The following is a 13011-nucleotide window of genomic DNA, read 5'->3' as shown; positions in this document are numbered from 1 at the left end:
TTCCTCATGAGACTGCTCCTCGAAGAAGTCAGCAAAGTGACGCAGGGCAACATCATCCTGGTCAAAGTAAGAACTGTGGGAGAAAGAGCAACATTCAATTTCAAATCACAGTTTACAATTTCAGGAGATTCACTTTTGATAAAGCTGATGTTACTGTCAAACCCTAAGGGAGCTCACTGGTTTCATGAGCATAAAAGAGCACCAACTCAAATTATGCCAGTCAATTCCATTGCCATTCAATATAATATTTGTGGCATACCATAAATTTCCTAGGGCTTGGTTTGGAGTACATTCTCAGGGTTTAAACTATGCACTCCTAGCTATTTAGGACACAGAATACTCAGCACCATTTCTCGGAACAGACAGGCTCCCAACAACATCCAGGAAAACACCCAGCCTTCAGGTAACAGGTGGTTATCTGAGTCCTTGCCTAATGGAGAATTAATGCGTTGCAAACACCCTTAAACCCAGAAGGGTCAATTCTTCACAGGGTGGCGGTTGGTGGGGGGGGGGGGCGCAAAGAGACACACAGAGACACACCAACAGTAGCACGTACCATCAATGAAGGTGACCATCCTTACTCACACCATAACCTGGAAGAATGTTCTCATTTGAACTGACAAGCAGCAGTTCAGCAATAGCTCGCAACCTCCTTCATAGGAGTGTTACCAAGCACCTCTGGGACAGCTGTTTATAACTAGACTGTCAGATGTTGATACCACCATGCACCAGGAGGACTGAGCAGCAAGTTGCAAATCCTACACCAGCTTCGGGAAGGGTGGGACATTAAACAGGACCTTCCTCTTCTAGAAAAGGAAGGGGCACTACCACTACACCACGAGTCAACCTCCACAGCTGCTTTTGAGCTATTGTCTCATCAGCCCATTTAGAGATGGTACATACATCTCAAGCAAGTGGGACAAACCTTCACCTTCTCAGGAGATAGAAGCCAGCTTTTTGTGTAACACAAGCTAAGAGCCTTCAGCCCATTAGCAAGTTAGGCTAGTTGTTTAAAACTAGTTATGTACTACCATTAAGTCACCAGGCAGTTACTTTCCTATTTCCCAATCAGCTTGTAGGGCTCACTTCAGGAACAGGAACAGCTCAAGCCATGTCAAACATCAATTGTTATCAACTGTTACAACACATTCCATTCACTCCACAAGTGGAGCCACAAATGGAATTAACAAATTTCCCACACAGGGTCTACCTTCTACCAGTAAGGCAAAAAAAACACAATTTAATTTAGGCCAACTCAAAAGCTAACAAAAAATCCAACTTTTTCGGAACAAGTCTCACCATGGAGAGGTAAACATAGGAGGAATAGAGCTCCAGGTTGATCTGCTTGTTAATACCATTCTCACAGTCCTTGTGGTAGATCTGACACACTTGGGAAGCCATCTTCACTACTCCTGCTCACTACCACTAGGCCAACTCTAGAACTGTATCACACCCACAAGCTCTTGTATTTATACTCCTGGGTACATCCGGCACTGAAACAAGGAACAAGGTCACCAATGATGATTGATAGTCCCTGATAGCCAATCAGGAATCTATCAATGCAGGCATCAATGAAAAAAAGAGAGGGCACTGTGGGGATAGGGCTGAGACCCAGGGCCAATCAGAGATTTGGTATACAGAGAGGTTTGGGAAAGAGTCTTGATTGTGCAAGTGCTTTTGGAGTAATGGGTCCTCAACAGATCCCAAACTAGTGGGTTACTTATAGTGTCCATACCCTTAATTCTGAAGGACAGCACGTTCAGATCCCCCTGGCTGCTCAGAAAACATCTACAATTAGATAGGAACAAAGTAATTTAAAAAATGTTACCTCTGGGTAATAACTGGAGCTCTAACAAAATATCAATGGTATGCCAAGCTAAATTTTACTTTCCATTTTTGTGGTCTTTAGCTGGTATTGTATCATGATTTTCTATATTTTTGTTTACCCATTCCCTCTTTTAGTTAGTTGTATGTCACTGCCCTTTTAAGGAGAGCAGCCCTTTGGGCATCCAGGCCCAGAAAGGGGTAAACATATCCTAACGGCTTCTGTTCTTGGTCCCCTCCTTACAGCGGGCCTTGGAATGTAGAATTTCATAAAGAACACTATCACACAGACACAGCGTTTGGACCAACCACAAATTTGCTTGATAGAATAAGCCTCCTGGTGCCCTGACACAACGCCTCTCAGCTGGTCTAAATGATACAACACCTGTCCAATTTAAATCTCACCCTGATTTAACACTGACACTCACCCAAAACCGGCACCAGGCAGCATGATGTATTTAAATAAAACCAAAATTCCACTTGCAAATCCTTATGTTTCTCTCCGAATCAAACTCAATTCAAACACAAAATGCCTGGTTTTAGTCATTACTCTTAAACTACTTTCCGTTTGTCTCCGTCATAAGGTCAGAAGCGAGGCTGTTTGCCGGTGATTGCATAACGTTCAGCACCGTTCACCACTCCTCAGATACTGCAACATTTCACATGTAAATGCAACAAGAGCTGGACCATATCCAGTCTTGGGTTGAGAAGTGGCGAGGAAAGTTTACACCACACAAATGCCAGGCAATGACCATCAGTAATAAAATCTAACCACTGTGCCTTGACATTCAATGTCCATACAGTCACTGAATACCCTGCTGTCGACATCCTGGGAGTTATCATTGACCAGAAACTTGGCTGGACTCACCACTTAAACACAATGTTTAGCAGAGCAGGTCAGAGGCTAGGAATGCTGTGGTGAGTAACCCACCTCCTGAGTCCCCAAAGCCTGTCACCATCTACAAGTCAGGGGTGTGATGGAATACACCCCACTCGCCTGGATGTGTGCAGCCCCAACAACACTCAAGAAGCTTGGTGTTATCCAGGGCAAAGCAGCCCATTTGATTAGTGCCACTCCACAAATATCCAATCCTTCCACCAATAACACTCAACAGCAGCAGTGCGTACTCTCAAGAAGATGCACTGCAAAAGTTTACCAAAGATCCTTTGGAACCCATGGCAACTTAGATTTGGAAGGACGAGGGCAGCAAGTCCATGGGAACGCCACCAGCTGCCACCAGCTGCCAGTTCCCCTCCAAGCCACTCATTACCCTGACTTGGAAATACCTCACCATTCCTTCAGTGTCTCTCGTCAAACGCCTGGAGTTTCCTCCCTAATGGCATTATGGGTCTACCTACAGCACATGGGTGGCAGGTCACCCCTAGCTTCTCAACTGCAAAAAGGGAGTGGCAAAAAATATCAGCTAGTCACACTAATGTCCCCCAAGATAATAAAAAATCTCGTAAAAAGTTCTCAGCCCTCATACCCCTCAGATTCGGCTGATGACATACAACCCCGCACTCAGTTTCCAGTGAGAACGATGAGTCCACGAACCAGCTTGACTGATTTGGACCCTTCATCTGCTGCAGACACCTCCCAGACTGTGATCACTCCAATTCAGCTGGAACACTGACAATCCCCAAAATCCCCAGCACCACGGCTCCATCCTCTGTTGAATGCAGGCTTCAGTCAGGCCGACCAATGCTGTCCCATCTTCCATCTGCAGTGCCAGTTTTTTCTCTTGTGATGATCTTCACGGGAATAACATCAGCACAGTTACTGAGGCCATTCTGCTGAATGGTCAATGCTGAGCAGCCTCTTTGATCCAGACAGAACAACACAATGCTGTTATTTCCCACTATCCAGTGCTACGAATGGCATTGTCTCGCACCACTTGGTCCTTCAATGGCCTCTTCCACGCTTCAAATATCATGATAGTCGTTATTCTGTGTCATTGTTATCATCATATCCCAACTTCCAGCCTTTTTAATATCATCAGTTGTATCCTGACATTGGAATGTCTGAAATTAACCCCTCAAATAGCACATATTTCAGTGTTTTATGTTAAGGCTTGGCTTTTATTCACAGCATACACATCCACAAGGTTTGGTATTTCATCTGACCGTATTGCATTAAGCGCAGTCAGAGGGGATTCCGATCTCACAGCAGCATGAGGGTATTGTTTTAAAATTATCCCATCAATTTGGAAATAGGTAATGATAAATGGCTGACATTTAGACACAGGTAATTTTTTTTTCAAATTAGAAACCAAATTTTTTAATGTTTTTAAGATATATTTTCTTCAAGGAGTTCTTTGAACTGTCCTTTCAGGACCATTTAAAATTCTATTTCTTGGAATGTAGATAGGCAGCCTCTCATATGGACTCTCACTGTACTTCAGTTTGTGTATCTACACTGGTTTGCAGGCTAACAGCATTCTCTGTGTCAATGTTTGTGGGATGCTCCCATGATTCAATTTGTAGTTTACACAATGAACACATTTAGTCTGGTTTGTGTGCCTTAATGTAACTGTCTATTTCACACAACAGACTGACTAAACCGTCTGAGAGAGAAAACATGAGAGCGACAGCAGGATAGTCACACGATATCATGCAGCTTCTTACAAGTACAGGACTGTCTGGACACTGCTCCATAGCAACAGAAACAAACGATAGATGTTTACACAGGGATGATTTGAACTCAGTATCAGTACCTGCGAGAGTCAGGGATGGTGACAATTCAACGCCAGTTGAAGTGATGTAATTTAACGAATGCCGATTCAATAGCAAAAGTAAAAGGTAACTGAAACCCTTTTTTTTGGGAGGGGTCAGGGGGGTGGAAGATGCAAAGGCATTAACATTGAACGAAGACTGAAATCTCATTAAACTTGTCGCATTCCTCAAAACTCTTAAGACACAGGACGCTTGCAGCAGAAACATTAACATTTGAAGCCCTCCAATTGCATTAATGGAACAAATAAAGATAAAGGATGTCGGAAGTTTCATTGCCAATTCAATTAAAAAGACTACAACTGGGTAACTCACCCATACAAATTGTTCGGTGAGCAGTTACCTCTCGTGAAACTGATTGAAAAAGCAGGTTTAAAAGTGGAGCCACCTATCCCAATCTTTCAGTTACACATTCCCTTATCCTGAGGGATTCCTGCCCTCAGCCACCTATAGACTAATCCTCCCTCCAATTGTGGAAGGAGGCCCGACTTGGAGAATGTTGCATTACGAACTGGGGAGGGAGAGGGGGGGAACAAAATATTGATTCCTCCTTAAATCAAGTGGCAGCAATCATGGCTTGATTTTAAGCCAAAGTCAAAGTCAGTATCTTTGACATTAGGGAACCTCCCACGGTGCACTGTTGGAGACATCAATCTCTTGCCTAGTTCGTTGGTGGACTGTGGTGTAGGCTTTTTAAAAATGGTCAAGTGACAGACATGGACTAGGCTTGATCCTACAAGGAAACAGGCCAATGCTGGAGTTTAAAAAAAACACCACTTCCCCAGTGACGCCGATAGCACTTTGCTTTTGGTTCGAACAGAGGGATGGGAGCAAGAGAATTTAAGTGTAGACATGGCTAAGGAACAGTGGTATTTGTCCTCCTCATGGGCACCCAAGCAGCTAAACCACACCCCACATGAAAACCAACATGGACTAGGGCAAAACAAAGTCTGAAATTTATGGGAAAACTGCTCTCAACAGTTGTGGCCATAGATTTTCCCACGAGCTAGACATCATGGAGTTTTGAAACAACCCAAGTCCATTTTCTCATAACAATCTCAGACTTGCAGGATGTGCTGCTAAGACAATCTATTTTCACAGAATTTTATAAGTGGGCCCTGAACTGTTGGATTGAAGAGCAATCTTACTCCATACTTGGAAGATTGATCAAGTTGTGCAATTAAACAAGTGAGGCAAAAATTAGTCCATGAACAGTTTAGTCATTTACTAAATTACAATGCAGCATGTATTTGAAGCCACAGTCCCTGCAGATTGTGCACAAGCTCGCTCCTTGCAGTCAGTTCAGTCACTCTCCCCCTAGAGTGAGCCTGTCAAACAGGTACTCTCCCATGCCATTGGCAGGGGCTCCCAGTCTCTTCAGGTTGGTGATGTGATCTCCCAGCTTCTTGATCATCTTCACTTGCTCATCCAGGTAGTGCCTCTCCAGGAAGTCACACAGCTGGAAAGGGAAAGGATGTTAGATTAAAAGGTTTTCCTTTTCCTAGTTTGGGTTTTACGCCTTCCTGACCTGGAAGGAGGAAGTACAGTTGATGCGATTTAGTGCAGCTAAATTGCTCCACTCGACAGACTAAATCTCAAATCATCGAGACTAGAATTGTTACCATTCACAGTAAACTAACCTCATGTGATTTGATAGCCAAACAAAACCAAAGTAAAACGTTTTCATCCAAAGCTGTTGAATAGGCTCAGTTTCTTCTCAAAGCCCACATTAGAAACTCACATGAGGGTCCGTGTTGCCACAGGAGAGTTTGTGCAGATCCAGCAGACTCTGGTTCACATCCTTCTCCATCTGCAGAGCTCTCTGCATTGCCTCCAGACCATTGCCCCACTCATCCTGCTCTGGCTTCTGGAGGGAGGGAGGGAAGGGGTAGATGCTTCAGTTTCTCACAAGATGCTTCATCCATTAAAATGGAAACTAGTGTCATATAGTTTTGTGACTAAAATGGAATAAAATGGTTTCCAATCTATATTTAACACAATACCAAGTCAACTTCCAAACGTTCAGTCTAGGAGAGATCATTCAAATCTAACCTTGATGTCCTGCAGGAGGACTCGGCCTCCACGTTTATTCTGGAATTCCAGAAGTTTCTCAGCGTGTTCCCGTTCCTCGTGGGACTGCTCCTTGAAGAACTCAGCAAAGTGATGCAGGGCAACATCATCCCGGTCAAAGTAAGAGACCTGTGCACAGCGAAACAACTTTCTTCATGAAATTACAGCATGCAACAACATTCTTTTGTTACACTCTTGCCAAATAAATCATTGTTTAAATTAGTTGAGATGTCACAGTCCCGGAGCAAGTATGACTTGAGCCCTCGGCTGAGGAACGGTCAAGGGGCCTGAAACATTAACTGACTTTCTCCCTAGACACTGCCAGGCCTGAGGAGCTTTTCCAGCAACTTCTGTTTGTGAGCCCTAGGCCTCCTGATTCAGAAGTAGGGACATTACCATGGCACCAGAAGGCCATTAATTGTTCCCTGATTAATAGGTAGACTGACTTGAACTCCATTTGATTGAATAACCAAGATTCTGTTCACACCCAATGTCCCCTAAGAATCTGCCCACGCCTCTAGATTCAAAGCCCAACTATCTAGAGTGTGTCTACATAAAAAAAAGTCACTTGTTCAGAGATGTTATTACATCTGAAGCAGGTGGGAGTTGAACCCAAGCCTCCTCACCAAGTAGTGATATCACTGCTCCATAAACCCCTTACTTGTTAAGGGGGCTAAATTAAGAACTGTTCATAACTGAACTTTCTTGCCCCATCAAGAAAGGAAACTCATGACGTTTTCCTCCCATTATCTACCACAAGCAAGGTCACCTATGAATCTAATTTTCAAAGTTAGTAGAATTAGAAAGCTTGTATGCAAAGCCTGTGGAGGCCAAGACAGACAAGTGAGACATAAAAACACTCAGATGCCATCCATTTAGAGAGAGTGTTGGATTATTTAACTTAGTGACCTATCAAAGTCTATTCCCATGTGAAATACAAATTGAACTCCACTGTATTAATATATTATCTCTTGGAAACTTAGAGCTTCTCAGCTTTGTTTTTAAGAGAACAGAGAACATGCCCCAGATCCTGGGACAAAATTCACACAATTTTCTCTCTCGGAGAATCCTTTTCAGTTGACTTTACTGAGAAGCAAGGCATGGAGTTCCCTACATTTCAAATGAATATCTCAATGCAAGCCACTTCAGTTGTATGAAAGTTAGCTTGGAACTGGAACAAGAAGAAAACGACAAGACAGTTCGAGATGCTAAATTTGTATGACAGTTACTAAATAGTGATTAGAGCTGACACTGAATCAGTACATCACCTGCAGCATAAAAGATTTTAAAAAAAAGGCATTGTGCTAGTTGCCATTTGCACAAAGCAAACTTTGCCCGTGTCAATAAGACAAAAACAAACATGCTTCAGCCATGTTTGTGTTCATTACAACATTGAAAACAGGTGCCAAGATAGCTTCAGCTTGAAATTTTTGCATTCAGTGTAGTTACAAAAAGCAACAACCACTTCAGTCCACGTTATTAACCATGTCTTTGAAGTGCCTGACTACTCAAAAAGTCACCTGTGCCAGGAACAATGTGGGGGGGGGGGCTGGAGATGGGGTAAGAAAAATAAACAAAAGTTTCAGGTTACTTTAAAATAGAACAATTCCAACTTTTTCCAGAAGACAGCCACAGGAACACAAGGCTCACCATGGAGAGGTAAACATAGGAGGAATAGAGCTCCAGGTTGATCTGCTTGTTAACAGCAGCCTCACAGTCCTTGTGGTAATTCTGACGCACTTGGGAGGCCATTGTCACTATCACCAAGACAACTCTACAACTGAGCAGCTTGACCATAAGCTCTTGTATTTATACTCCTGGGACATGGCTGCACTCAAATAGTGGTGACATCACCAATATTGATTGACACTTCTCGACAGCCAAACAGAATCTCCCATCAATCCAGGCACCAATGAAGAAAGGGGAAGAGGTAGTGGAGGCATGGCCAAGACACAGAGCCAATCAGAAATTGGGAATATAAAGATTTGGGAGATTAGTCTTGATGAGGTCACTGCTTTCAGATTAATAAATCTCAACAAGCTTGCACCCAGCTGGTTGGTTGCAGGTGGATTAAAAATGAAATGTTTTTTTTAAATACTTTTGAAGAGCTTTTCTATAATCTGATCTGGTTATTTTGCTTCAAGTGACTATCACGGAGACACCATGTTTTGCCATCGAGTTTCATTACAGAAGAGTGTGGTCCCTTGGATTAGCTTTTGATTCAGATGCACTAGGCAGACTGACAGTGATTCACATCTGGAACTGCTGGTTATTTGACAGGCAAAAGCTTTTAAGGAGAGATACCACCAACAGACACAGTTGATCCACACAAACTGAAAATGCATTCAGATATCAACACCTGATCTAGTTGAAAAAAGTTTGAAGCTGTCGTAAATGTTCAGTGGTCACAACAAGCTTTGACCAAACTGACAGATACACATGGTCACTCCATGGACCCTACAAACTTTGGTGAAGACCTGTGGCTGTACTGGCTCGAGGGCTAACTACTGATCGGAAGCAGCTCCTGTGGGAAGGGTCAATCAGCACATACTTGTGAGAGTGGATTATAAAATAAAATCAAAGTGGTAAGAAGCATAAATTCTGAATGATGAATTTAGATACAATGGCAAAGATGAAATACAACTGCAGACTTAAAAAGAATGCAGGGACTTGAAATGTCATTTTGCTGATTGCAGTTCTCCAGAAGAACATAGAAAGGGCATAACTTATGCTATGAAAAGTAGATCCTTGGAGAGTGTTGTAGAACAAGATTGAGGGCTTAGGATACATAATGCTTAGAAGTTTGTTTCAGCCATAGCTGTTCATGCATGTAGCTTGCATGCCCTCATTGCTCAGTCCTTTCAGTGTAGGAGTTGGAACATCCCATTGAGGTTGTATATGAGATGGGAGAGGCCTCTTCTGAAGCAATGAGCCACCAAATGTCAGAGGGGTGTAGATTAAGTGAGCAGCGTGTAGGTTAAGTGAGCGGCAGGCAGCCTCTCCATAGGTAGGGGAAAAAATTAAGACATAGTGGGGTGGGGCATTTTGTTATAATAAGATGAAGACAAGTTTGTTCATTCAAAAAAAAATCCATGTGCTGTCTGAACTGTCCCTGGAAGTGATGGACACAGGTACAAATGTTTAAAGAGATGTTTGGGTAATTTCCTGAGGCCTATGGGCCAAGCCCAGGGAAAGTGTGGTTATGGTCAGCATTGACATTGCCTATGCTGTGGCAAGTGTTGTCCTGGTAACAGGAGGCATATCCCAGATGTCTGTTGATGAGGATGAAATGGGCCATTTTAGGAGATAAGAACATTGGCAGTTGCCTAGTAAAATTTACAGATTTCCCCTGTCACTGAAATTGTTGAGGTTGTAATCACTACCCCTTGGAGGAAAGTTTTTTTCCAGGAAACTGAAAAAAAAATGAAAGAAAGTCAAATGGGATGATCAGCTATCCTTTTGTTGATATCTTAGAGGCCAAAGTGACACTTCCACCCACCCTAGTCTACAAAAAGATTTTACTATATCAAGGTAGCTCACAGAAAAGGCCTGTTTCAGCTCATGCTCTTCCCTTGTACCTAGCCCCTCCCCAGAAGGGATTGAAACTAGGCCTTCACTTGTGACCCTGAGGCAGCAGATTGAGACCACTATGTTAATCAGAAAAAAGTTGTTTTAGCAGCAGTGTTGCATACTCCAAATTGAAGGCCAGAATCCAGTCAACATTAAGCATTTTATTACAGTCATACTTGTCAAATCCTACAGATTATTTTGCCAATTGAGATTAAGGCAGTTCAGTCATTCTTCCCCCAGGGTGAGCCTGTCAAACAGGTACTCTCCCGTGCCATTGTCAGGGGCTCCCAGTCTCTTCAGGTTGGTGATGTGATCTCCCAGCTTCTTGATCATCTTCACTTGCTCATCCAGGTAGTGCCTCTCCAGGAAGTCACACAGCTGTGAAAGGGAAGTAATTGAAACATTTGTCCAAAATAAGCCTCAGGGCTGTATACAGAGTCTGCAGTGGGGATTGCTACTATATTTCAGCATCACTAGGCCATTTGCCACACACAGGAAAACCCTCACTTCAGCCAAAGTAAAAGCCAAGGCCTTCAGACTAGGCTGATATTTCAGGAATTACACTGGCAGGGAGCAGTGAAGGAAGAGAACTCACATGAGGGTCTGTGTGGCCAGAGGCCAGTTTGTGCAGATCCAGCAGACTCTGGTTCACATCCTTCTCCATCTGCAGAGCTCTCTGCATTGCCTCCAGACCATTGCCCCACTCATCCTGCTCTGGCTTCTGGAGGTTTGGGGTGGGTGGTGGGAAAAGAGGCAGATTGCAAATTAAAGAAAACAAGTGCACTAATCTAGCAAAGTTAGACACTAAAAAACAAACCTTGATGTCCTGCAGGAGGACTCTACCACCACGTTTATTCTGGAATGTGATCAGTTTCTCAGCATGTTCCTGTTCCTCATGGGACTGCTTCTTGAAGAACTCAGCAAAGTGATGCAGAGCAACATCATCCCGGTCAAAGTAAGAGAACTGTGGGAAGAGCAGAACACCTTAGGTCACTTAGTCTCAATAGAAAAGGATGTCACTCACAAATTGCATCAGGAGTGAGACAAATTTATTAGTTTTTCTAGGCCCAAAAGCCAGCTTGTGCTCATCCAGCTCCACACTAACTCAGATTCGCCAGCATCTGCAGTTCCATTAGTTGGGTGTTTCCTGGTTGAAACAAGCAGCAGCCCTGGTGGTGTCAGCCAGTTGACACATTCAATATGTGTCAAATGAATTAACAAAGCCTGGCATCTACTTTCATGAAGATCTCTATTGCACCCATCTGTCCTGGAGACAAGCTTTAATTGCACTGAAGTATGGACAATTTTCTTGCCAAGGAAAAAACACCCATACTTCAGGAATCACAAGATGGTGATCATTTCACTTGGCAGGAAGTTAGTTTGGAATGTGCTAGCCAATTTGTACAATGCATTGATGCACTTGAGGGAAGCATTAAGTGTTAGAGACAACCATAGACAGACACTGAAGTACACCAGTTTCACATTGGTGAAAACAAGGACTCAGTAGCAACATTCTCAGCAGGACCTCCTAAAAAAGGAAGATCAGGAAGGAGTTGCACACCAGGCACAGCCCCCACCCATTGAGTAACATTGCCCAATAAGGAAATTCTATGCAGAAGCTAAAGCTTTTAAAGTATGAAGCTTCTCAATTACAGCACAGCTGCAACAAAGTATAGTCCATTCAATCCAGTGAAATTTTCTGGGAAGTGAAAAACCTCTCACTCCACAAACATTCAGAGCTCCAAGGGGCAAAAACCAGGCCAAAACCATTTTCTTGGTGTGACAAAGCACAAAAAAAACACAACAACACAAGCCTCACCATGGAGAGGTAAACATAGGAGGAATAGAGCTCCAGGTTGATCTGCTTGTTAACAGCATCCTCACAGTCCTTGTGGTAGTTCTGACATACTTGGGAAACCATCTTCACTTTTCCTATTCAGTATTAGCTAGACAACTCTGGAACAGACCCTTTTTCTCATAAGGTCTTGCATTTATACTCCTGGGAACAATCTGCACTCAATCAGAGAATGACATCATCAATGACAATTGACAATCTCTGACAGCCAATCAGGAATCTCCATGAATCCAGGCACCAATGAACAAAGGAGAAGGGGCCGTGGGGTGGAGCTGAGACCCAGAGCCATTCAGAGATTTGGAACAAAGAGACATTTTGGCATAATTGATCCTGTACATGCCCTAAACTAGCTGTTCTTTTTTTGCTTTTAGATAGAGAGATAGGAATGATTAGAGCGAAAAAAAAATTATTCCAATGACACTGTTTTTTCCTAATTTGACCTAATTTGGTTCTTTTGCCTCATGTGGCTGTGACCTCTCTGAGCCCATAGATCAAAGTCAAAGTGGTTAAGTCCTGGATGAGCTGATGCAATTTGTCCCCTTGCATCAAAGTTCTGTTTGTTGGTTGGATGCAGCTGTACTCAATCTTTGGGCAAACAATATTGGACGATATGTGGTCAGTTTACAGCCATCGTCTGATGTGAGGCTTGATCTTGGCAAAGTGTTTTACCTGATGTAGCAATGCTTATGGTATGTCCTAACATAGAACATAGAACATTACAGCACAGTACAGGCCCTTCGGCCCTCGATGTTGTGCCGACCTGTCGTACCAATCTGAAGACCACCTAACCTACACTATTCCATGTACGTCCATATGCTTGTCCATCCTGTAACAGAATGACCTCAACGCAGTTGTTGTGGTATTAAGTAAATCCAACAGCTCGCTATTTTATGTAAACATGACATTTAGAAGCACATAAGTATCTGGGCTACATAGCACAGAAGTGCTTCAAGTAGAGCGTC

The 13011-nt window shown here is 43.2% G+C and overlaps 2 protein-coding genes across 3 annotated transcripts in view; both read right to left on the bottom strand.

Moving 5' to 3' along the window:
• Nucleotides 1–8447, bottom strand: part of LOC132205992 (ferritin heavy chain A-like) — a 38601-nt gene extending 30154 nt beyond the window's left edge. Inside the window, exons 1-4 of one of the 2 annotated variants that reach the window (XM_059640807.1) lie at nt 8275–8447; nt 6607–6753; nt 6296–6421; nt 5109–6013 (exon numbers count right to left, since the gene is read on the bottom strand). In XM_059640807.1, coding sequence (XP_059496790.1) covers nt 5861–6013; nt 6296–6421; nt 6607–6753; nt 8275–8421 — 573 coding nt within the window. In that variant the 5' untranslated portion in view covers nt 8422–8447 and the 3' untranslated portion in view covers nt 5109–5860. Of the gene's footprint in view, nt 1–5108; nt 6014–6295; nt 6422–6606; nt 6754–8274 lie in introns of those variants that run through there. The other variant, XM_059640808.1, reaches the window with a different exon arrangement.
• Nucleotides 8448–10419: 1972 nt separating this feature from the next.
• LOC125447036 (ferritin heavy chain A-like) lies at nt 10420–12115 on the bottom strand. Its single transcript, XM_059640813.1, has 4 exons — nt 12014–12115; nt 11012–11158; nt 10790–10915; nt 10420–10572 (listed from the first exon to the last, which is right to left on the bottom strand). The coding sequence occupies exons 1-4, from the start codon at nt 12113–12115 to the stop codon at nt 10420–10422; spliced, it is 528 nt and encodes a 175-aa protein (XP_059496796.1).
• Nucleotides 12116–13011: the final 896 nt, after the last annotated feature.

The sequence above is a fragment of the Stegostoma tigrinum genome, chromosome 38, assembly GCF_030684315.1.
Source record: "Stegostoma tigrinum isolate sSteTig4 chromosome 38, sSteTig4.hap1, whole genome shotgun sequence".
NCBI classification, from domain to species: domain Eukaryota; kingdom Metazoa; phylum Chordata; class Chondrichthyes; order Orectolobiformes; family Stegostomatidae; genus Stegostoma; species Stegostoma tigrinum.
The sequence above is the reverse complement of the archived record's forward strand: the minus strand, read 5'-3'. Positions and strand labels throughout refer to the sequence as shown.

Excerpts from the sequence above, each read along its gene's own strand:
- LOC125447036 (XM_059640813.1), bottom strand. The coding sequence starts at position 12,115 with ATGGTTTCCCAAGTATGTCAGAACTACCACAAGGACTGTGAGGATGCT. Across the intron at positions 10,916-11,011 it reads TCCTCCTGCAGGACATCAAG|AAGCCAGAGCAGGATGAGTG; the intron begins GTTTGTTTTTTA and ends CCAAACCTCCAG. Across the intron at positions 10,573-10,789 it reads CTGGCCACACAGACCCTCAT|CTGTGTGACTTCCTGGAGAG; the intron begins GTGAGTTCTCTT and ends TCCCTTTCACAG.